General features: G+C 39.0%; 1 protein-coding gene across 1 annotated transcript in view; it reads left to right on the forward strand.

Moving 5' to 3' along the window:
- CNTNAP1 (contactin associated protein 1) overlaps window positions 1-27,053 on the forward strand; it is a 941,217-nt gene that overhangs the window by 390,191 nt on the left and 523,973 nt on the right. Inside the window, exons 5-6 of the mRNA XM_044054679.1 lie at window positions 6,299-6,502; window positions 24,256-24,440. Coding sequence (XP_043910614.1) covers window positions 6,299-6,502; window positions 24,256-24,440 — 389 coding nt within the window. The remainder of the gene's footprint in view (window positions 1-6,298; window positions 6,503-24,255; window positions 24,441-27,053) is intronic.

The raw sequence follows: 27,053 nt of genomic DNA on the forward strand, positions 1-27,053 counted from the left end.
TGAAACCTTGCACTTTATATCTGAAAGATAGTCACCTATCCTTTCTTTAAGTTTCCTATTTCTCATACCTATGTAATAACCATTACAAGATTCACACTTAGTCATATAAACAATATTCTTCTTATTACAATTCCCATAAGCCTGTAACCTGAAATCCAATCCTGTAACAGGGTGTTTGAAAGTTTTTTTTTTGTGTGTGTGTGTGTGTGTGTGTGTGTGTGTGTGTGTGTGTGTGTGTGTGTGTGTGTGTGTATATATATATATATATATATATATATTTACAGTACATACAATCATTACATTTGAAGGTACCGTGCTTATTACTTATAACATTAAAATAATGTTTTGGTTGTTCCTTATAACACAAGGTTTGTTTAAGTATGGTGCACTCTTTATATCCAAAACTCAGTCTGCCTGTTATAACATTTTTCAACTCTATTATGTCCTGTAAGATAAACCAATGCTTATTAATAACCTGCCTAACAACTGGAGTATTCTTATTAAACGTCAACATACATCTTAACCTGAGTTCATGACTACATTTCACTGCTGATGTGGTTTCATCTGAATAATTAAAAACTTGTCTAGCAGAACTGGCTCGTTCTTGACTAACATGCTCACAGGCAGTTGATGTTTCTTTGTGAGAATAGCCACACTTATGCGCTTATGGAAATCAACAGCCATATTATCCAGTTGCTTGGCCATATTAATGTCAATGTGTTTAATCTAGCTACCCTATGCATCTGATTCTTAACTATATTTTTGAATACAAATGGTGGGTGCATGCTTGTAGAGTGCAGATAATTATTTCTTTTTACAGGTTTCCTGTACAGTTCATTCTCTATATTCACAATTTCATTTTATTAAGCATAACATCTAAATGCTTTTATAAATGTTTTAGTTTGTCCATTGACTGTTGCCTGAAGAAGCCTGTTGGTGAAAGTTTTTAAATTTGCATAATAAACAGATGTTCCTTACAGTGGTTTTCAGTACCTTTGTTGTTTTTATTTTTGCATATTTGGAGTTTCTGGATTTATGGCTATTTCACTGCTGTTTTGCTTTATCTGGACTTTTTATACTAGTGAATGGTCACCATGGATAGGATACGTCCTAGGATTCTATCTGTTACTTTTCTCTCAACCAGTAATATGGTTATGACAGCAGCATGAAGCATTGATGATATTGTGGATGTACTCACTAATCCACCTCTTGATATATCTGAAGATATGGGCTCCAATGCTGCTATCATACAAGAGATGGATTTAACTTCTGCATATAAGAATAAGATACATGAATTTGAAGGGACTGTTATGAACTGTAAGTACTAACAGTAGCAACGCTTACGTTTTGCAGCATGTTTGCATCACAAAATAGTACCTAGAGGTCTTCAGATCCTAAAAATGCCAGCTTACAGGGATTGGTATCCCGATTTACTCAGGAGAAGGCAGCTTATCAATTTTAGCTGCTCATTTTGCTACATGGAGCTCTTGAAAGCTTATTTCCAACCCACTGAACTTGAGCTCTGTGTAGCTGTTGAAAATGTATACTCGGATCTTGTCACCACTACTGAACTAAATGAACACTCCAGATCGTTTAATGAATCCTTGGAGCATTTAACCATACTTGAAAATTGGCTAATTGAACTGAAGAAAAAGAAGCTTTGTAGAGACCTCACTGATTTTCACAAAGGGAATGTTTTCATTTGGCTGAGAGAGAGATTGGCACCCAATGAACAAGAGTCACACACAGGAACAGAGCTACTTGAACGAATGGTTCAGGATATACACACTCACACATTAAGATGTGCATTCTTCTCAGTTGCTTCAACCTCAAACTCCACTGCCAACAAATCTATGTCAGCTACAAACTTCTGCTTTAAACTGTTCATTGATCTCTAGTCATACAGAACCTGTTCCCAACCCTGCTACTATTGTGGATGGTAATTGAGTGTGAGCACTGGACCCGGTGGATTTTCCTTCACATTTAGAACAGCCTCTGCTGATGGACAAACGAAGGGCATGGATGAAGAGCCTAAGGAGCGACACGAAGGGGAAGGAACCTATGCAATGACCTGTGGCCAGGAGCCAAATGAAGAGATGAGACTGGTAATTAATCTCTCCAGCTATAACTTAAGTGAAAATAAACTTTTTGTCTTGAGTAGAGGATTAATGTTTGTACCCCCTAGATATGTTGATATATCAGTTACATTACTTGAGTTCAAACAGTTCATTAGGAATTTGAATTTAAAAATACTTTTTGTTGCAGATGATGACCATACCATAGGTTCTCTAATATGTTCTAGTACATTTATACAGTACAGTAATACCATTTTACAAGTGTTCGAGGAAAGCTGTGGAATAAGATAGTTATAAGTTATATAATACCAGACAGCGAAGTATGTTCTGTAATTTAAGCCTAGAATAGTTAAAAGCTATACAGTGTCTGTCAACAATTCCAGATGTAGAAATGCAGACAAAGGTGGAGGGGTGGTTGTCATGGACAGTTAGTATTACTGTGAAAGATGTATTCATTGTTGAATACAGATGAATACAAACATATAAATGGGAGAAATGCTAATGCCATTGTCTTTAATGTTAAACCGGCTATTTGTACTATGTATAATTCAGGATGAATTAGTAATGAGTTGTTTGACTATTTTACAACTAAGACACCTAGACTTCCTGTAATTTATGGTATTCCGAAAATACACAAATGCCTGGTGAAGTCAGCAATGAGACCAACAGTATCTGCGAGAGGATGGATAACTGAACTCGTAAAAACATTTAAGACCTTGGTTTGACAAGACTACTGTTACTTTGAAAGATACTGCTATATTCTTACAACTTTATGGCCTAGTCTAAAGGCAGGCGAATCTTATCTCATTACTCTTGATGTTGATTCTTCTTTCACAGCAGTCCTGCATGAAGATGGAATAAACAACACACGTGTTTTTACATAGATTTTCACAATATCCATTACAATGGATACACTTCATATGTGACTTGTTATAGCTGGTGTTAGAAAATAATGTTTCATTTTTCAGACAAATACTTTTCACCAAGTTGCGTAGCAATGGGTACTTCCATTGCGAATAGAGACGCAGATATAGTTATGTATATATAGGAAGAAAACTATTTTTTTTTCTGCACATAACCAATTTTTAGGTCAAATAGGCTTCTACAGAAGATTTATAGATTACCTTTTTCTTGTTTGGAATGGAGATGAATCATCTTTTGAAAAGTTTTTTGTTTGTATGTCTAACACTGTCAATTTTTTGAAGCTCAAACATGAGATTTCTCCAAATAGGATTATTTATTTAGATGTTATGCTTAATAAAGTTGTAATTGGGAATATAGAGAGTGAATTGTACAGGAAACCTGTGAAAAGAAATAGTTATCTGCACCATACGAGCATGCACCCACTGCTTGTATTCAAAAATATAGTTAAGAATCAGATGCATAGGGTAGCTACATTAAACACATTGACATTAATATGGCCAAGCAGTTGGATAATATGGCTGTTGATTTCCATAAGCTTGGCTATTCTCACAAAAAACATCAATTGCCTGTGAGCATGTTAGTCAAGAACGAGCCAGTTCTGCTAGACGAGTTTTTAATTATTCAGATGAAACCACATCAGCAGTGAAATGTAGTCATGAACAGAGGTTAAGATGTATGTTGACATTTAATAAGAATATTCCAATGGTTAGGCAGGTTATTAATAAACATTGGTTTATCTTACAGGACATAACAGAGTTGAAAAATGTTATAACAGGCAGACCAAGTTTTGGATATAAATGGTGCACCACACTTAAATTAACCTTGTGTTATAAGGAACAACCAAAACATTATTTTAATGTTATAAGTAATAAGCAGGGTACGTTCAAATGTAATGATTGTATGTACTGTAAATATATATATATATATATATATATATATATATATATATATATATATACAAACACATACACAAACACACAAACACACACACACGTACAAAAAACTTTCAAACACCCCGTTACAGGATTGGATTTCAGGTTACAGGCTTGTGGGAATTGTAAAATGCAGAATATTATTTATATGGCTAAGTGTGAATCTTGTGATGCTTATTACATAGGTATGAGAAATAGGAAACTTAAAGAAAGGATAGGTGACCGTCTTTCAGATATAAAGTGCAAGGTTACAACCACCGCCTTATATAAACATATTTTAGAAAAAGGAAATGTTCCCAGTTTCAAATTTATGATTTCAAAAGTAATTTATATTTCATTGTGTGGTGGAGATATTAAGCTGTTAACAGAGTATGAAGAGATGCTTTGGATAGTGAGAATGAAAGCACACATACCACTTGGTTTAAATGGTGCTTTCCCTTTAAAACCAATGCTTAGATATTTGCATGAACAGGTGTAATTAAATAATTGGATATGATCATGTGATTTTTAAAATACTTTTATAAATGTTTTAGTTTGTCCGCTGCCTATTGCCTGAAGCAGCCTGTTGGTGTAAGTTTTTAAACTTTCATAATAAACAGACATTCCTTACAGTGGTTTCCAGTACCTTTGTTGTTTTTATTTCTGTTCAGAGTTAAACTTACATTAGTATGTTCTGTCATTCAAAGTTTCATTGTTTTCAATAAAACAGGGGTAACATGTATGGATCTGTATATATTTTTTCCTTTTTTTATATACTTTTCTTCATGGATCTCCCTGAGCATTATGGCAACTCCACTAGAGCTGCTGTCTCCTCAGCCAACCTCCTCCTTGTGCACATTTCCACACATCCAGCATGTACTGAAAGCTGTTGTGCTAACAGCCTGGTAGAGCCAAGTGCACGATCCCTGTCCCCTGTGATGCATAGAGCCAAGTGCATGATCCCTGTCACCTCTGATGCATAGAGCCAAGTGCACTATCCCTGTCCCCTGTGATGCATAGAGCCAAGTGCACAATCCCTGTCACCTGTGATGCATAGAGCCAAGTGCATGATCCCTGTCACCTGTGATGCATAGATCCAAGTGCACTATCCCTGTCCCCTGTGATGCATAGAGCCAAGTGCACAATCCCTGTCCCCTCTGATGCATAGAGCCAAGTGGACGATCCCTGTCCCCTCTGATGCATAGAGCCAAGTGCATGATCCCTGTCACCTGTCATGCATAGATCCAAGTGCACCATCCCTGTCCCCTGTGATGCATAGAGCCAAGTGCATGATCCCTGTCACCTGTGATGCATAGATCCAAGTGCACTATCCCTGTCCCCTGTGATGCATAGAGCCAAGTGCATGATCCCTGTCACCTGTGATGCATAGATCCAAGTGCACTATCCCTGTCCCCTGTGATGCATAGAGCCAAGTGCACAATCCCTGTCCCCTCTGATGCATAGAGCCAAGTGGACGATCCCTGTCCCCTCTGATGCATAGAGCCAAGTGCACAATCCCTGTCCTCTGTGATGCATAGAGTCAAGTGCACGATCCCTGTCCACTCTGTCACATAGAGCCAAGTGCACAATCCCTGTCCTCTGTGATGCATAGAGCCAAGTGCACAATCCCTGTCCCCTCTGATGCATAGAGCCAAGTGGACGATCCCTGTCCCCTCTGATGCATAGAGCCAAGTGCACAATCCCTGTCCTCTGTGATGCATAGAGTCAAGTGCACGATCCCTGTCCACTGTCACATAGAGCCAAGTGCATGATCCCTGTCCCCTGTGATGCATAGAGCCAAGTGCACAATCCCTGTTAATCAGCAGCTGTGGAATATTTGTTTTGAAATAAAAGTCAATTCATAAGATATGCGCAGGAACACTGCTAACAGACAGCTTAAAAAGCTGTGTCATCCTGTTTCCATAATCATATGAATGCAGAACTTCATGTATAACAAGCATTGTATAACAGCAGTGTAAAATACCATACTCTAATGCATGGAGAATGTGTACTTCAGACAAAAGCATAAAGTCTTGCTTCAGTGTCTAAGTTTTCATCCTTTTCTAAAATGCATATGTAACATAATCAGAAAGTATCAACATCTGTTTCTGAAATTTGCTGTGAAATACATTTAAAAATCTTCCTCAAACATACAATGACACTTTTGCCAATAGAGTTTTGTTGAAATTTCTATATCCATGTGAGGTCTATTTACTGGAGGCAAAGACTATTCATATGGACATAGGAAGTCTGTGCTCTGCAGTATCAGCCATATTATTGTCCTTGCTTACTGACTGCACGCTTACAGTTATAGTATGCCTTGCTTCGTAGCTGTAGATTGTTGATGATGTCTGTAACAATAATAATAATTTTCTCGATACCTTGCAGCTCCATCTGTTGCCTTATTTGACGGGGAAGATGTAATTGCATATCGTCTGAAGAGGAAAAGTAATAGCACCTTACATGATCTGATAACATTTAATTTCAAAACATTTCAAAGAGATGCATTTCTTCTTCATGGAGAGGGATCACAGGGAGACGAACTCACCTTTGAACTTAAGAAAGCACAACTCTGGGTACATATTAGTCTTGGTAAGTCATAAACACAATCTCATTGTTGTGGACTAGAGCCTTCTGTTCAAAGCAAATTAACAGCTTCATCAAAAAGCCCATTTTATTATTTTTCTCAGGGTTCTACAGTGTTTTGTGAAGCATACAGGTGTCACTTGCAAATATTTTTTTCTTAAGAATATGTAAATTGAGGAATATGTGTAGGACTGAAGAAAGCTATGGTGGGTGACAAAATGAAATTTCAAATTACCAAATTGGGCTTTTAGAACTGCACATAGGAAGTCCACGGAAGTTTAAGGCTGCTGAGTCTTGTAACCATTACTGTATGTCCCTTGTCAAGGAGGGCTAGGCCAATCAAACCCAGGGTGAAATCATGAATGTTCATTCAATTATCCAAATCCCATTTGAACAAAAATATTGTATTACACTGTTTTATCTGATTGAGGAGTCTAGTCCAGAGATGAAGAAGACACTGGATAAAGAATCTGTGTCTCCACCATGTTTAATTGATCTGCTGAAACAGGTTTGGATCCCTTCTTCTGGCATTTGTGGGACCTTTTGATTTGCGATGGTACAAGAGATCTAGGACTACTGAGCCCCTAATTGCTTGAAAGGCTTAAGTCTCCTCTGTGGAGACAAAAAGACACAAAAAAGAGGAATAGTATTGTAGTCTTTGCTGGTAGCTTTTGCATTTTAAGCATGTGATCCCCTTTATTAGGAACCTCTCGGGTCTTTGCATCTGTTTAATATGTCTGATGAGGTACATTCCAAAGAGGGTATTGTATTCTGTAATCGGTCTGTTCAGTGCTTAATACAAGGGAGGCAATTACATTTTTAGATCTGGATCATATTTCCTTGGTGATCAGCTGTGCCAAATAGAAGGATTTCCTGAGTTATCAGTTTATGTTCCCAGGTCTGTAGCTACATTTTTATTTTGAAAAGGGGTATTGTCAATGCTATATGCTAGGGGATGGTTTGCCTTACAAGTGTGACAATATGGCATTTTTTTAAATTTCATGTAAGCCCATTTTCAATACACCAGGCATCTGCCACCCATATTGTGTGGGTTCTATCTTTTAACCAGTTAGCTAGTCATCTTACCACATAGGAGGCTGAGTTGTAATTCATTGTTTATTAATTGTGTTAAATGCCTTGGCCAGATTTAATTAACTATGTGCACAGTATGGCCTCTGTCAATAGCTAGTGTTACATTTTTGAAAAATCTTACCAGGATCATTACAGAAGATGTACTTTTTACAAAAGCAAATTGTTGCAGATCCAGCCTTATGAAATGTTTAATGTTTAAGTTAATGAGATGTTATAATGCATTCCATGGCCTTAAAATTAGACTTGTCAGGCTGACGGGCCTACTGTTTTTGATGCTGGTAATAGGGCCACCTTTATGAATTGGCATCACCAGTGTTGTACTCCTTACTTCTGGGACTGAGCCTCTAGCTAGTGTTAGGCTAAGTAACTTTTGGAGAATTTAAACCAGGGCATGTTTAGTACTTTTTAATAAACAGTTGGGTATGTTAATTGGTTTTAGGGAGAAAGTGTTCTTAGTCCTGAATAGCACTTTCTGTGCATGTTCTGTAGTGATGATGAGGGGGTTGAGAGATATGGGTATGACAGAACTTTGTATAGTTGTCTCAAGAGTAAAATTTGCACTAAATGTATTTGCTACTGTATTTGTAATGCCCACTGGGTCCAAGTAAGCTTTGTTGTTTAGTATGAGTTCTGTATATTGTGTCATTTTTTATTTTCCTAATGTAACTAAAGAAGGATTTGTAATTGTCCTTGGCTTCAGATGCTAACCTGAGTTCATGGGCTACCTTAGGAGATCTAATAGTGGTTTTATTTTAATTCTTAGCTAAAATCCTAATATTTTCATTGACTTGGGGGTCTTTAGATTGCTTTTTTTTCTTTTTATTGTAGATTGTATTTATGTTGGTGAACTACCAGGATGGTTTGCTTTTAAATTTTCCCTTGTATTTGGATCTAGATGGAACCGCTAGTTCTATACATTTATTTATGTGGGTGTAAAACTCCTTTGTGAATCTATCTGCTGAGGTGATGTCTGGGGTGATGTTGTTCTAAGTGAATTTAGAAATTTCATCATAAAATTTGAGGAGATTACCACCCTCAAAGTCTTTGAATACTGATATCTGGTTTTCAGGGGTTTCAGATATTCTGAGAGAAAAGGTTACTAGTTTATAGTCTATAATCAGAGAGGAAGTTACTGCTGGAGTTGTGCATGATGACTCTACATTTGTAAGTATGCACTCTAGAATATTTTGCCTTCTAGTTGGGCTAGTAACAAACTGATCCACTGAGTTTTTATTTATTATAGGTTCATAGGTGTGTGCTAGGCTAATGGCCCTGGAGCCTTTACAAGCCTAGCTCATAGGATTACCATGGCATCGTGCCACCCGATCTTAGGTCCCAGTGCCTCTGTCAAGTAAACCCACTGGAGTGATCCCCAGGGTGAATTTTCTATTTCCTATCCACTCATCAAGATTTCTGTTGAATAGGGCCAGTAAGGTGTTCTGTTTGACATGTATGGGAAGTCTATTCCATAGCATAGGCAGCCCCTGGGTTATGAACCTGTCCCTTCCGCATGTTCTGTTGATTGTGGTAATGAGGTTAAGGTCTCTGGAGCATGTGGTGTGGGGGGATTGGGATTTCTTTAACTGTAGCATTTCTAACATAGCTGGGTCAGACATAGCTTTGTAAGCCAAGCAGAGATCGCTTCTAAATAGGCGATATGAGACAGAGAATAGTTGGAGTTTTTTAAGTCTGTCCATATAGGACAAGTGTTTAAGGCCTAGGATCCTCTTTGTGAGGTACTTTTGTAGTCTCTCCAGTTGTTGTAGGTGCCAACTGAGATACATGCCAAGTGGGGCATTGTACTCAATGATTGGCCTAATGAGGGAAGAGTACAGGGAGACAATGACCTCTTTCTTCCTTGATGCAAAACCCTTAGTAATGAGATGTGCCACATAGAAGGACTTTCTGACCACAGTGGCAATGTGGTGGTCAAAAGAGAAGTTGTTGTCAACCTGTGTTCCCAGATCTCTTATAATGCCTTCTGTATTCAGTGGACTACCATTGATGTGGTAATTCATGGGAACCGGGTTTTTCCCAAAGGGGATGACGACACATTTTTTGGCATTGAGTTTAAGGCCATGGTTCTGACACCAGTCGTTGGTCTCAGTGAGGCCTTTCTGTAGGCTGCCAATATCACTTGGGGAGTTAATAATAGCTCCCAACTTGCAATCATCTGCGAACCTCGTCAGCCAGAGTCCCTTCGTGTTGGCCTGGACTTCAGAGAAGTAGATACCAAACAGGAGAGGACCCAGGACCTAACCCTGTGGGACTCTACTCATGACTGTTTGGCAGTCTGACTTGGAGTCAGCTACTTTCACACTGTGGGTTCTATCTGTGAGCCAGTTTGCAACCCACCTAGTGATATAGGGGTTGATGCCCAGCTTAGTGAGTTTTTCTGTGATTCCTGAGTGGGGAATGGTATCAAAGGCATTGGCCGGATCAAGGTATGCTGTATGAACCACCTTGCCTTCATCCACAGCTCTGGTGACTAACTCAAAGAAGTCGAACAGGTTGAGCAGGCATGATCTACCCTTCACAAAACCAAACTGTGTGGGATCCAGAGTTTGGAGATTCCCTATATCATTGTTTATTAGGTCCATGATGATAAACAGACTTGTCAGGCTAATGGGGCGATAGTTCCCAGGGTCTGTATTCACTCCTTCTTTGCAGAGAGGGATAACTGTAGATCTAAACACTTCTCTGCACAACCTGCACTGGAGGTATAGGTTCTCCAGTCAGTTGACAGGTAGTTAAAGGCTCCCATAATGATGCAGCAATTATTTATGGGACATTTATTCATGACATTTAGGAAATGACATGAACTTCCAGGGTCATGGAAGGTATCTTATAACAGGCAATAAACTAATAATTTATTTTGTTTAGTCTGATTTTGAGTTTAATAAGCTTATCCTCACTCCCCAAAAGTTGACTTGTACTTGGGTCATCTGTTTTTGATGACTTTTACTGTGCTTGACTCTGCTGTACTTTATGAAGACTGTTCCATTTAACCACCACTGTTTCCTGAAACATATAGGCGATTATGACAAGGTCTCGGATCATAACCCCATTATTATATGTTTTTGACTTGGGTGCCAAAAAATTCACCTTGAGAGCAAAGCTCAAGTAGTGAATCATGGCATCTTTGTCAAGAACACACAATTTTAATGTTGTGATCGGAGACCTGATCATAATTCTTTGTAGTGCATTGAACTTTACCTGCTCCATCTACTATTGGTAAAAGAAAAAAGCAGGTGTTTTACCTGTAAAGCTCTTAGAGAGCATTGTTAAAAGTGACAGTAGTAGCATGCCTATCATCTTATTTGTTTACATTTGTGGAAACAACAAAGGATCAAACCCTAGAGACTTTTAATAATTCTGCAATATATATGAAATGTTAAGAGATTGATTGGTTTTGCATCAGTATTAATTTCTGAGCAATAAGAACTATTAAACTCTGTTTCTGGCATTTTTGAGTGATTGTAATTCTCAGAGATTTACAAGAAAGTCAAGATTATGAAGGACAGGGCAAAAATAAGGGATGAGCTCTGGAACGTTTGAAAGGCATACAAAGTAGGTAGAAACATAGCTGTTCTTACTCTTGCCACTTCTGTATGTCAGCTGACACTGTCAGTGCTTAGTGCCCAGTGTAATACACAATATTAACCGCACTTATAAAGGTATTTAACAATTGATCTGATGTTGTTAATCTTCATTCAGTCCTTACTGATGGGTGTCTGTTCCATCCTCGGAACCAAGCCAGCCTTATAACAAGCTTGTGCCAGCCAAAAAACTCTTGAGCTAAGCTTTTACCCATAATGCCCTTCTCCCTGTTACCTCAGATCTCATTTGCCGCTTTGCTGTAAAGCCATGTCAAGCCGGCTTTCAGCTAAGTACTTTGAAAATTTCAAATTACTTCTTGTATTTCTGATATTTTCTTCTCTCTCTCTACTTTATCACCAAATGTACTCACTCTTTTACTGTTGTTATTGTTGTTGCTGTTTTTTTTCTTACCATTTAGGTAGTCTTAAAGTACTATTGTTGGTATAGGCCCTTTCTACTCTTTACCCTTGAGGTAACTTTCTTTAAATACCATTGTTGGTATTTCCCTTTCCCTTTTTTTCCTTCTTTCTTCCTTTCAAAAACAAAATCCTTTCCTATAACTACTCCTATTATCGTTTGTTGTGGTAGTTGATAATTTCTATAGCTCGCCATGTCAGAAAAGAAGAAAGCTTCTGGATTTAAACAATGCGACCAATGTGGCTGCAAACTGCCAAATTCAGACACCCACGACTCTTGTGTGTATTGTCTGGGTGTTCCTCACCTGTCTCTTCAACCACCTTGCTCTATTTGTAAAGGGTTTAACTCCCAAACCCTTAAAAAAAGGAAGAATAAATTAATCCTGAAGGGTCTTCTTAAGACACCCTTCTCAGAAGATATTTCTGGGTCAGAGGGCTCATCCCCTCCCAATAAAGAACATAGAAAGAGACCACATTTGATTCCTTCATCACCTTCTGGTGACAAAAAGCAGGAACCTAAGCAACAGATTCCAAAATTGACTGCTTTGGCCTCAGGGCCTAAACTGACTTCCATGGCACCATCTTTAGTACCGACCACAGTGCCATCTACAAAACTGTGCCTTTGGTGCCAGCCACAGCACCAATTATGTCTACATGCACCAACCTTACCAAAACTACTATTTTCTATTTTGGTGCCATCCTCAATAACTTTACCCCAGCACCATCCACGGCACCATCCATGACTGTGGCACCGAGCTTGCCTCTGATATCTGCTCCAGGAGTTTCTGTAACAGACACACCCTCCAACGTTTGTACCCATGAGAATTTGGTGCCAATAGACCATACCGCTCGGACCCAATATTCACCCACAGTGGATCCTTTCATCGGGTAGCACTTCAGCCTTTTCTTGGAATGACCTGACTCCCCATCAGGGATATTGACACAGTCGACCAGGAGCCTCTCTGAATTGGCTGTCATGCGTCTTGTGGATCAGGTGCTGATGGCAAGGGGGAATACAACACCTTCCAAAACTCCCCTCCCTATAGGAGTTGGGAGTCTATTTCCTTGGAATCCAGCATATTCTACTCCTTTGACCCCTGTTCAGGTTTCAAAGGCCCCAGCACCGATTACTTTATCAGCACCCATTGCTTCGGTTCAACTGGGGGACCTCACTGTGGTTCTGGAGCCAACACTTTGGCCTTTAATTCAATCAGAGCCGAGCCTCTCTCAGGATCATAACTGGACTGTAGGGACTGTGGCTCCTAGCACAACACTGATTTTTTTCCATGGTGCCGTCTACGGTCCTGGGAATCCTAACAGTACGTAGTCCTCTTGAGGCTCCTTCCTTTGGGGATGGCCCATTGGAGTAGGGTGTATCCCCGGTGCCAAGGTTTTCCTTCTTGATTCTGGGCTCCCATCCCTCTTCGGGCAGGCCAGATTTCCAGGTGATGGAGTGGACCCTTACCTCTGTAGGCAAGCTGTCGGTGTTGGAGTATCAGTTATGTCCTCCCTCTTAGCCGCAGTTGACACGAGCCACCACTTTAGGACATCGAGCACAAGAGCCTCAGGATACCCTACTGCATGGTGCACCTTCTTTGGAGTCTTTTTCAGAAGCCCCCGCTGAAGAGGTACAGTGCAAGAGGATGTGCAAGAGAAAGCACGTGGACTCCCCTGAGGAGTCTCTCACCGTGGACACAGAGTACAATGAAGGGGAGGGGACCCCATGGTCACCCCCTAATGATATCTCTTTTGAAGACATCATTGAAATACTGAAACAGAGGGGTGACTGGAAACCCACCAACCCCTCCTCCTAGGAGTCCATGTTCCTGAAGGCTTTTTGTGCTCAACCCTGTACTTCCTGGGTGACCCCGCCTGCAGATGAGCTGGTTCAGCTCATTGTGCAGCATGCATGGAAGAGTCCTGATACTATTGAGCCAATCCCATGGAAATCAGACAAGATTTTATCCCTTCCCGAGCAGCACCCACATTGCTCCAAGAGTCTTCCAGTAGATGCGATGGTGGTGGTTGAGGCTGCCACAAAAAAGGAGTTTGCCGGGGAAAGCCAAACTGGCCACCCTCCAAACAGGGAGTCTCAGGCGGTAGACAGGTAGTCTTTGCATCACTGACCTTTGGTGTTAGCTCTTTGAACTATCTGGCACACTTCACCAGGCTTCAGAAAGACCTAGTCTCCAAACTCTCCAAAACCTTAGCAGGAGCAGTCTCTGATGAGGTGCATGACAAAATTGCCTCACAGCTTGCTACTCTGGAATCCATATCCAACTCCTCCATGCGTTTGATTTCCCATGCCACTGAAGGAGTGGCTGGAGCAGCTGGTTCAGGTGTTGTCATGAGATGTCACACCTAGATGCACCTCTGTGACTTTGCGGACCCTTTTAAGACTAACTTTCTTAATGCTGTAGTGGAACCTACTTCCCTTTTTGGCCTTGAAAATGAAAGATACATTTGCCAGGTGTGAGAAGGATGGCAAGACCCTGTCTGCCATGGGTGTACACTTTTCCATCCCTCAGCATCCCTACTCTAGGAACCAGAGGAGTGGAAAGATATGGCAGAAGAAATCTCAGGGTCCTTTCCTTGACACACATGGCGAGTGTACTCGTCAGGGCAGAGGGGATAACTCATCCGGAAGATGCCCCTACAGGGGCAGAGGGGGGTCCATGCAACCAAGGGTCCAGAGATTCCTTCTCTAGACATACCTACCAGCTGTCATGAGGTGCGGCCCAATTGCTTTCCTCTGGAAGCAGTTGGGGACGTTTTTCCTTGCACCATTCTGCCTGGCTAACAATAACAACAGATTTTTGGGTACAATGGATCATAACCAGAGGATATCATATCTCATTCATTCTTTACCCAAAGTCATCAAGATGAAGTCTCAATCTTCCACCCAGTCAAAGGGAAAAAGCAGGGCAAGAAATTCAAAAGCTGCTTCAAAAAAGAGTCATCCAGACAGTCCCACCAGACCAGATAGGATCCAGATTCTACTCTACTTTTTAGTGTCAAAAAAGACAGGGGACTGGAGACCAGTTCTGGATCTCAGCATCCTAAACAAATTTGTCAAACAAGAAACATTCTGGATAGTCACGGTTCAGTCTATCCTTCCATTTTTGGAGAAAGATAATTGGACATGCTCAATAGATCTTCAGGATGCTTATTACCACATAAAAATGGACAACTACTCCAGAAGGTTTTTTTTTTTTTTTTACTTCTGGCTAGGAGCCAGTCACTTCCAATTCCATGCACTGCCCTTCAAACTCTCTACAGTCCCCAGAGTGTTCACCAAGTGCATGGCCATGGTAACAGCTCACTTGAGACTACAAGGATTCCAGGTGTTTCCATATTTAGATGATTGGATCCTCACCGCCCTCACCAAGCATCTACTGGAGGTAGTTCTAAACTATACTCTCAAACTAGCAGAATCTCTGGGAATCTCAATAAACTGGGGAAAGTGCAACTTGATTCCCTCTCAGACATTGGAGTTTATAGGGGCAAATTTCAATACACATGCTTGCCTAGTCTCTCTTCCGGACCACATATTTCACAGATAGATCCAAAATCCAGGTGATACTCTGTCAAAACCTAGTCTCAGCTTGGGCAGTTCTTCAACTCCTGGGCTCCATGGCATCATCAATTACCATAGTGCCCTTAGCAAGACTACACATGAAAATTCTCCAGTGGCTCCTTCTGACACAGTGGTACCCCTTGCATCATCCTTTGTCTTTTCTAATACGGATAACTCAGCGATACAAACAGGATTCAATGTGGTGGATGAAGCCAGTTGAAGAGCTATGGAGGTCACCCCTTTTGCTGACAACAGCCTAGGACCACAGTGACTACAGATGCTTCCCTGATAGGGTTGGGGGGACTTTACCAAGGGAAGACACCAATCTGCATATCAGTGTCCTAGAACTGAGGGCAGTGCTTCTAGTTTTGCAAGCATTTCAATCCATCCTTTCATTAGGGACAATGTAATTCAGTCAGACAACATGTCAGTAGTCTGGTACATCAACAAACAAGGGGAAACCAAGTCTTACCCTTTGTGTCGAGAGGCCATGAGAATTTGGCAATGGGCAATAGCTTCCAACCACTTTCTGATTGCAACACATATTCCCGACATGATTGCAAACAAACCGAGCAGATGTATCTTACTGCCTCACCGGGTCTACTTCAAGTTGTCGTAAGCTGACAATATCGAGTCTGATATTGTCGGCATGACAATATTGAAAGTGAAGAACATCGTGCAAGTAAACAGAAACCTCCCTAAGGGGAGATTTCCATTTATCTCAATGTAGTGTGGTCTCGGAGTTGGTACATTTAAGTAGGCGGTGTGTGGGGGGTACAGGGGGGCTTGCCCCCCTGCCTACTCCAGTAAATTTTTTTGTTTGTTTTAATTTGTTTTTTTTTACGTTATTCGATGTTTTACTTAATCGATCAATAAAGTTCGACCTTTATTGATTCGATTAAGTAAACTTTTGATAACGTGATATAGATGTGCCTCAACAGTGGTCCCTCAATCCATTCATTACAGCAAAAATCTTCAGCCGCTGGGGCCAGCCTTGCTGTGACTTTTTCACCTCTCCAGCAGATCACAAATGCAGCAGCTACTTTGTCCTAATTCCATTGCAGGGAGAGTTCCTGAGGGATGGTCTGATACACGATTGGCCCACAGGACTTCTGTATGCTTTTCCTCCATTTCTCCTGATTCCTCAATTTCTAAACAAAGCTCTTCATCTGAGAAGCAGATTAATCCTCATTGCCCCTTACTGGTCAGGACAAATTTTTGTTTCCCTTCCTTTGGCCTCACCTAGTATATTAACCTTGGATTCTGGATCCAATTCCAGAATTGATCTTTCACCCACAAGGGTTGACTCACCCAGTGATATCCAGTCTCAAGCTGACAGCTTGGTTTCTCCACTTCCAGTAATCGCCAGGCAGAATAACCTTTCCTCCCCAGTGTGTAATATTCTTCTGGCTTTGCATAAACCATCCACCAGGAAAATCTATCTCAGCAAGTGGAAGCAGTTCCTTATTTGTTCCCGACAAAGACAACTAGACCCCTCTACAGCCCCTGTTAGTGTGATTTTCGATTATCTTTCAAGTCTTCTAAATTCAGGAGCAGCAGCCTCAACTATTCAAGTACATTTAGCTGCTATCTCAAATTTCCATAATGGATTCCAAGACTAATCACTAATCTCCCATAGTCTCTGCAAAACTTTCTTAAAAGGGGTCTCGCATATCAGATCAGCCATCAGGGAACCCATCGAAACTTGGAATTTAAAGCTAGTACTACAGTCCCTGACACAATCACCTTTCGAACCTGGTTCCACTTGTGACTTAAAGTTCCTGTCCTGGAAATCATTATTTTTTGTAGCTGTCACATCAGCCAGATGCATTTTTGAGCTTCAGGCCTTGTGTATTAAATGCCCTTACATTGTATTTCATAAGGACAGAGTATCACTTTAGACTAATCCTTCTTTTCTGCCCAAGGTTATTTCAGAATTGACAATTAACTAAATGATTGACCTACCAGTCTTTTTTCCCAACTACTCAAACAAAGGAGAATACTGTCTCCATTTGCTGGATGTGCATAGGCAATTACATTTTTACCTGGACAGAACTAAGTCAATACCAAAAACAGACCAGTTATTTGTGCCCTATTCAGACCCGAAAATGGGAAATTCTGTCTCAAAAGTAACCTTGTCCAAGTGGTTGAGAAACGGTATATCCTTGATTTACCAAAGAAATAAAATTTATCTACCATGCAAAGTCAGAGCACACTCCACCAGGTCAGTTGCAACTTATGTTGCTTTTCATGAAAAGGCTTCATTGGATGATATTTGTGCAGCTGCGACTTGGGCTACCCCTCATACCTTTATCACTCATTGCAAATTGGATTTGGTCTCCAGGGGAAAAGCATCTTTTGGTTCAATGGTACTCAGGAACATCCTTCCATAAGGGCCTCCCAGGATAGGGAAGTAGCTAGGGACTCTGTCCCAATAGTAAGGAATGAATGAAGATGAACAATATCAGATAAAGAAGTTATGTTCTTACAATAATATTCCATCTGTGTTGTTCATCTTTATTCATTCATTACGTCCCACCCACCTTCCCCCTCCAGAGGCTCCTGGAGGATTGGATTGGGTCCTACTCCTACTTTAGGGTTTCTGCTCAGAAAAAGCCTCTGCTTTACTTATTATGGGCAAACTCGATCTGAGGTAACAGGGAGAAGGGCATTGTGGGTAAAAGCTTAGCTTGAGAGTTTTTTTGGCTGGCACGAGCTTGTTATAAGGCAGACTCGGTTCCGAAGACGGAACCAACATCCATCAGTAATGAATGAATGAAGATGAACAACACAGATGGAACGTTATGGTAAAAATATAACTTCTTTTTAAGCATCTTTCTAAGTGCTGTTAATATCAGGTTTCATGCAAGAATAGTGCTTAACTTGACTGCATTCCTTTTAACTTGTAGGTGTGTGACTAGCTGGCAGTTGATGGTACCTGGGCATTTTTGTATCATACTGTACTGCTCATGAGTACAAATATTGTCATCAGTAGCCATGCCTGGGCACAATAAGTACAGTTAATGTAGACTGATGGAACTGACCTGAATCTACTAAAATAACTTTTTAATAGGAAGTTTGACATTGGCTGGTTACTACATATATTATTTATTATTATTATTATTATTATTATTATTATTATTACTACTGTATCTGTGTTTTAAGTAGGCATAGAAACAAGGAAATGGAAAATAGGTAGACCATAGCGTTGCTATTTCCTGGTTGTGAAATAACATATGTAAATTATGATGACTGATAAATGCTGTTCAGACGGTCTGTATTTCATTACTGAGTCTGCTGCAAAGCCTGTTTAACCAGAAGCTTATTACCCCCTTCCCCCATAAGAGCTGACTTTTAGCTGGCCTATTTGTTCATCAAGAGTTTTACTGTTTTGACCCTAATCTTCTTTAAGACTGTTCCAGTTAACCACCACTGTTTCCTAAAAAAAAATCATAACATCTCCTCTGAGGCATCCACTTGTAACCTCTGTGATTTTTGTCCTGATGTACACTATTTTTTTGGATGATATGGATTCCCTTTAAGTGTGTAGATTTCTTTACTTTGTCCTCTGTTTTGTCTTAATTTTAGTAGGCTATTCACAGTAAAGTCTTTCATACCACTTGCCTAACTTTAGCCCATGTGATATGGATACACTATTCCTGAGTTGCTGTTGCTAATTTCTCCTCTATAATTATGCATTTTTCTTGCTTCCCATTATGTATTATTTTGTACATTAAGCTGTATGTTCAGATAGTTCCTCCTGCTTGACCAGTCTCCTTCCATATCTTTTACAATATTGTGAACTATCTCATTTGTATTGCTTTGTATCATCATCATCATCATCATCATCATCAAAAAGACAGACTCTCCCTTCCAGAAATTCCTCTATTTTAGCTATGAAAGCTTTGAAAAATGTTATTCTCAGTACTGACCTATATGGTACCCAGTTGGCCAACATAATTTCCAAAGACATGCATCTGGAGCATTTCTCCCCGGGCCTCCTCTGAAAATGGATTCTGAACCAGTCGGCCTTTCCCAGTAAACAAATGTTAAATAAAGAAAATAAAATCTTTCCATTTCAGTGTATTTTGTTTACTATGGCTGTGTTTGTCTTATTATTTAGTCAGTCATCCTACGTGCATCCACTCAGTGACCCATTCCAAGCCTTTCTAATTTATTCACTAATCCATTGTTTGGTACAATGCCATATGCCTTACAAAATCTAAATATGTCAAGTTCACAGCTCCTTTCTGCATAGTCCTTAAACCCTAGCTTCACACAAAAAAAAAAAAAAAAAAACTGTTAACATCATTTTCCTAAAAAAAAAAAATCGTAGAACCCTTGGTAGCTACTGTTTAAAATTAATGCAGGATGTCACTATCTTTTTATTACTGGACACTGCTTACCTATTACTCTTCTGTACTAACTCCATTTTTTTCCTTAATAACCAAAGAGACCATGATCTTGTAAATTAAGCTAATGTATATAGCAACATCATTCTAATGTATATTTTTTAGTGTTTGTGTTATGATTGTTCAATAGTAAAGTATTTTACTAATATCATCTGTTATAATATTGTACTGTACCAACATTTTTGTAATTCTGTTTTTGGAGCTTATCTTCCCGGGCCTCTACTGAAAATGGGCATGTATCCAGTTAGACTAGCCCGGTCAACAATTGTAAAATAAAATAAATAAGGATATGGGTTCTGTCATCATTGCTTGTTCGTGATGTAATGCCATCTTGTTGCAGTATGGTTGTTTACAGGCAAATGTGATGGTTTTGTACATTTTTGCTGCTACATGTGGACTACAAAGCAAGTAGTAGAAATGTCAGTAGAAATCCAGGAGACATTTCATTTTTGTCATTCTACCTTCAGTGCCATAGTGGCGCAATAACAAGATTCCTTCCATGAGAATTGTGCAAAGTACCCACAAAAGCAATATTTTTGTTCAATATAACAGTTTCTTGCCAATTGAGTTTATTTATTTTATGGATTTATTGATATTTGTTAACCAGGGTGCAATACTGATCTGAATGAAACATTTTTATGTTCAGCCAAGTGTTACACACCAACAGAATTAAGACAATAGTCACGCAGCAATGACACTTAAATTATTAAAAAAAAAAAAGTGAGACAATAGTTATATAATGCTGAGGCAAAAATCTAAAAAATCCTGAACAGGCAGATTAATTAAAAGGTTATGTACTTACTAGCAGTGTTAACTTCATTCTTCTCTTGAACAGTAAAATAAAACGTAGCTAACCACTGAATGCTGATGTATATAAATATACTCTGTGTACATATATATATATATATATATATATATATATATATATATAATTTTTTTTTTTATTTACATATCTATGTGGGTCTACTTGACATTACCAAAATGTCAGTAGACCAACTTTTAAATTACCGAGACCAAAAGAGCAAAGTTTTATATAACTGAAACTTCACTATGCCGATGTTCAGATGGCTGAATGATTAAAATACTGACATCAAGCTGAGCAGAATAGGAAATCTGCTCATTTCTGCACTGTAGTGTGTTCTCAGAGTTGGTACATTTAGTTTGCAGGGGGGTTGCGGGGTTCAGTCCCCCCCCCCGCAAAAACATAACATTTTAATTTAAAGTGACTGTAATTTTTGGTTTAACAAATTTCCACTGAATATTTTTCCGGGGAACCCACATGAATATTCAGTGAGATTTGTTATTTTCACATGGCTATTGGTTTGTGCATGGGGTGTGGATGAGAGTTTGGTAGTTGTTCAGTTCAGTTCACTTGAGGGCAGTGTGTACATGGGATGTGTTTTTGCTTTTGCTGGTGCATTACGTGAGAGGTATGTTGCATGCTATTGGGTCCATTTTTTGAGAGCCGGCTATGTGGAGTTTCATTGTTTTGGATTTGTGGCGTTGTTGTATTGGTTATTTCAAAGTCAGTCTACCAACATTTCAGTAATGTGAAGTAGACCCATATATGTGTATATATACATATAAAGAGAGAGGGGGATGGAAGAAAGGAGATGACTCCATGGCTAAATGTGGATTAAGGTGGGGAATGGAAAAATAAGAGTAATGGTTGAAAGCATGTGGCTTAGTACTGGGAAATAATTAATTCAGAAAGGGGCTTTGGAGCAGTGATGTGGATATCCCAACTCTGGGCCAGAAATCAAGGAGCCTCAATCCTCACCACTGGCACCTGTGGCAGGGACATTCACTGAGAGGAAGTATACACACACACACACACACACACACACACACACACACACACACACACACACAGTATTTCCAGATGCAGCTCTCTGTATCAAGTGCAATTTTCTTTAAGAACACACAGAGACCACAGTCAGTCTGGGGCTGTTTCCTGTTTACCCAGATCTCCAGTAAGACTCCACTGGCACAACTATAGAGTCGAGTCCTTAGCTAGGGTTCCAGTCCAAGTCCTCCAACACTCTCTCAGTACAACCAGTGTTTTGTGTCCCTGCCCAGGTAGCTGACACACACACTGTTAGAGATTTGATTTGCGCACACGCACACACACACACACACACACACACACACACACACACACACACACACACACACACACACACACACACACCTGGGAAAAGCTGGCACAGGTTTACTAGCTATGCCACCTTTTGCCCAGACTATAAGGTAGTTACCACTGCCACCACTACCCCTTGACAGCTACTTTAAGGCCCTTAACAAAGTGTGTTCAATCTTACTGTGTAATGTTAATATTAATATAAATGATAGTTTGACCAAGAGCAAGGATGTTAGGAGTGGCCCACACAGTGTCACCAAATAAATATACAAGTACTCTCAAAACTTAAATATCTCTACAAAGATTAGCCACAATGAGAGGTTTAAATATATTTAATAAAAAATAATAAAAGAACGAGAAAATGCTAAGTATATATTCACAGTGACAACAGAGCTCAAAATCACAGGAAATATTTAAAACAACATTGAAGGACAGTCTCAAACAAATAAAGAAAAATAATATCTAAGCTAAGCTTCACTATATTCCTGAATGAATCTAAGAGAATTATACTATTCCCTAGTAACTTACTTAGTAGAGCAAAGTGGATGATGTGGTGAATGGTTCTTCTTATTGTCAGGCCCAAGACAGAATACAGAATGCTCTTTCTCACTCTAAGATACGTCATAAAATAATATCTAAAATATTACTGCTGGGATAGCTTGCAGAATGACATCATTTCTAGTCATCTGAATTCTAGTTCCCAGGCAACACCCCCATGCTGGCAGCTGGCAGTATTTAGCACCTACCCATAAAAATACACATACCAGGCCTTTTGCTTAGATCTTTGGCAGGTGCTGGAAGTCATAAAACATCCCCATGCTTTCAGAGTAGTGATTTGTTCACCCAAAAGACAATACAGAAAGTTTCCTAGTACAGATGTTGTGTCTCTGGCTGCCTTGAAACCTGTAAGATAGCCTATTTATGGCCTAGACTATAAAATGATTTAATTTCAGATATTTTTCTAAAGTTTGCTGGACTGAGATTAACCGTTCAGTTTCCTCTGTTAAAACAGATACATTTAAACAGTTACAACAATGCATGTGCATTTCTTTTCTCTACAGTAGGCACACTGTTGTTACATTTCAAACACAAACACTTTAAAAATACCTTTTCAAAACACGTCTGTAAAAACCAGTTTGACATACACATGATATACAGGGTTTACTATCAATATTGTGAAAGGCAAAATAATTTCCATTCGCATTATTGAGGAAAACCATCTAATCAGGAATCCCAACCGCTTCACAATGTCAACCCAAATGATTGAGGCATTTGAGTTGACATTGTCACTGAAAACATCACGTGATAGCCATATAGGAGCTGATGTAAATCAAACTCCTATACGACATATCAAGTTTTTGCACCACCTTTCTGCACCCCCCCACACCCCATGTTACTAATATACTCCAACTCTGAGATCACACTACAGTGGGGATATGGATGAATTTCCAATCCCAATTGTATTGCAATCTCCGTACATATTGTCGAACACACTTTTCATTTTGTGCACGACATTCTGATTTTTGGCAGCATACGTGCCAACAAAATGTAGTTCACACAAATGATAGTAAACCGACATACAGTTCTAATGCATTTGTAACACAAGCATGTTGTATAAATCATTTTGATATTCACCAATTCCATATAATTATTTACAGAATTCCAGCTAGCTGTGCTGGCACTACTTCCTTTTGTCACAGGAGCTTTACAGATATATTTATTCAGTATTTTGCTAAGACCATCTCAAGTATGTCTAGAGATAAGAGGGAAGTATATCTGAATATAATGGAAGTTTTAGGGAGTTGGTATGAGACTTGTCAAGTAATACTGGTACTTTGAAAACATCTATAGTAAGAAAGTTTGATTAGGTATTTTTTAGATTGTAGCAAAGCTTGATGAAGGATAAAATGCATCTAGGAATAATGGGGATGGATTGCCATGTTAAAAAGGAGTGGTCAGTTGTATGCTGTTTATTATGAGGGCTTACAAGTTAACAGTTTGAAAGTGTTAAGGATATCAGACTATAAAGGGTACTTTTCTAGTTGAGACAGTCATTTCTATGATGTTTATAAATATTTATTTTATGATAAAGAGCTGGTATGCTAGTATAAAGTATATACCAACAAACTATACTAATTTAGCTGATATAACATACCATGCTAGATTCTCAGGTTTCCAGTCCTTCGATTAAGAACACATTATTAACACTTAATGTCTGTTGAGCCTATTGTGTTTATGTCTGTTATTTGTAACTTGCTGCAGTTTCTGTTCCATTTATAAGTCAAATGATACTTGAATTTAACCTCATAAACAATTTTATTTCACTGAACTATCTTGTATAATATTGCTTTACTTCTCCAGGATGTTTATAATAAAACAAATATGATGCTACGTATTTAACTGTAGATGTAGCTGCATTCATTAGAAATTAAATAATATTTAGAACTGTACAAAACTGAATTGTATTGTTTGTAAGGTTACAAATAGCAATATATGCAATTACAACTACACTTTTTTATTTTTAGGTAGTAGTACAGTCTATAGCATCAAAGGCCGTACTTCCATTCCCATTGGTAGCCTTTTAGATGACCAGCATTGGCATTTTGTGAGTTTCGAACGGTATGGACGTTATGTGAACTTTACTTTAGATGGTGAGACGAAGATGTTCCGATGTAATGGTGATTTTGATCACCTAGACTTAGACAATGAGGTTGGTAATACTTTAATATAGACAATATTGTTACATGAGATCCCCTGTGCTATAATGTCACAACTCTCCATGCAGTGTCAGCAGAATGTATTTCTTTGTAATGTCTTCTCATAAAAATGATGCAAGCAAAGTTCTGAGGTCTGTATTCTTAAAAATGCTGAGCTTGACCACATTACTGAATGAGCACTGCCATTTTTCTGGATACAAGTTCTGAATAACACATTCCTTATAGTAATAGCTGTGTGTGCAACCTGTTATACAGATTAGCCTAACTTCTAAGACTCCTGACTTTATTCTAGGCTATCTGTGCCTGATGAAGAAAGAGTCTGATGAGATATTAACACCTGAAATCCATTTGTTATCCTGTATCTATTGTCTTTGAAATGAAGATAGAAAAGCATTTACATTTTCAAGTTTTTCTTCACAAAACTGTTCTTGCTAGGTATTAGCCTTTGCAGCACTTCTGTTGTTTAATTTCATTAATATTTCCTTGTATCCCCACAGTTAAGTCCTGGAACCTACCTTAATCTGTATTTGTGAAGAAAGCTAAAATATGAATAGCACTCTAAATGGAATTGTATTATTTATTTATTTAGTTGTGTTTGTTAAGTGAGGTGGAGCACTGATTCACCTGAACATTTTTCAGGCTCAGCCCTGGAGACCTGTCTGGTTAAGTGATTTGCTCAGAAACACACCATAAACAAATGGAGGCTGAGGGTATCGAACACTGTACTAGATGAAAGGAACTTAACAGCTCATAGACTTAATCCTCTGTCCTTTATGCATATTTGGCATGTCCAAGGAAGCTGTCTGATTATACAGAGTGTTCAGACCTTTGAGAGTTCACTATTTTTCAATGAATCATACTAACCCCTTACTAGCTGTGCTAAAGGATATTCTTCCTACTGTAGGTATCACTATTATTATTTAAATTAATTATTCTCCTCTCTACAAACGTAAAGACTCTACTCATGGTGAATTTGCTGAGCTGAGACTTTATCCCTTTACTGCTTGCCCTCATCATTTCTCAATGGCAAACAGGTCATCCATTTCCACAGAGGAATCATTTGGGTGCAGCACGTTTCAGGTGTAACAGTAATGCAAGGGCATGTGGAGTCCGATGCCATAGTTAATTGTGTTGTAGATCATCCAATCCATGATGGACGTGATGTGAAATGACATAAAAGTAACATGTATGTAATGATTCATGTTCCTTAAAAAGTATCAGTGCAGGATATTTTTTTTTTTATTATTTATTTTATTTATCACTGTTTGGTAACCAGATAAGTTGACTGGTCAGCTGACCCTTTTCATCCATGTCCCAGGCTCAAAGAGTAAAAACATACAATACTTATAACTTACATAATTATGAACATGCAAGCATATGCATAAACATACAGTTGATATGCAGACTCCACATTGTATGAGCAGGAATTAGTAAGGAGTAATGTACACAGTAGCTCAGCTACTATACAGGTAATATATTCTGAGTGATTATCAGGGACAAGCAATGACTTATTAACATATTTGCGGCTTAGTATGCAGTATGCCTCACTTAACTGTATCTTACAAAGATGTATGTCACTTGTCTCATGGATTCAAAAGAGACAACAAAATGGTGTATGGGTTCAGGATATTTATTGTACATAAACATGTCAGGAACTGTAATTGCAACATGTATATTAGCTAAATGATTCACTCATTGCTTCAAACATGCTCTCATGTGCATCTCCATTCATGCCTATATTCACTCTGGCTGACTATACAAAATGGCACTGGTCTTGCATGTGCTCAGTTACGTATATGCATGCACTACCTAGCTACAATGGCTGACTAGGTACAATACACACAACGATCTACAATGTGCAGATGTCTTCTTTGTAAAAAAATGTTTGTGATTAATGGGTGCCTGGTAATAGAGATCTGACCCCACACTAGTGAGTAACTGATCCATGCAGTATGTCAGTCTTTATTTAGTTACTCGTATTTCTTTTTGTTATTATTACTTTTATTTATGTTAGCTGAGTAAACTCCATAAGCACCAGTGGCTCTTTTCACAGACAACCCAAAAGTAGTCTCTTGTTAGTGATTTTACTCAGTCTTCTCTAAGGGTATCAAATCCAGGACTACATGATGAAGCACCTGGCCTTAATCCTTTGTGCTAAATGGCCACACAAAGAGCAATCTGTGACATAGTCATTTTCCTGTGCTCCACCTGACTGTGTGTAACACCAAACTGGTGCACACACCTTCTGGCACTTTAGTTAAATACTAGTAAGTTCCAAAAATGTTCAGACTAATGTCTGGAAGAAACCACTGACACTATACTGTTAGAGTCTGAGTGGATTTTATATATATATATATATATATATATATATATATATATATATATATATATATATATATATATATATATATATTTATGACATGACTTAGTGGTAAATCACTTTGGCTATGGTGTGCAGGGTCTTGGGTTCGAGCCTTGCAAAGGCTGTTTATTTGAACCTATATTCACCCCGGGGATCACCTCTGTGGCTCTGCTTGACAGTGGCACAGGAAAATAATTTTCTTAGGTGGCAAAAGTCAGAGTACCTTTTGGCTGGTCTTCTATAG

This window comes from Protopterus annectens, chromosome 13.part0 (genome assembly GCF_019279795.1).
Source record: "Protopterus annectens isolate FY-2018-M chromosome 13.part0, PAN1.0, whole genome shotgun sequence".
Lineage (NCBI taxonomy): Eukaryota > Metazoa > Chordata > Ceratodontiformes > Protopteridae > Protopterus > Protopterus annectens.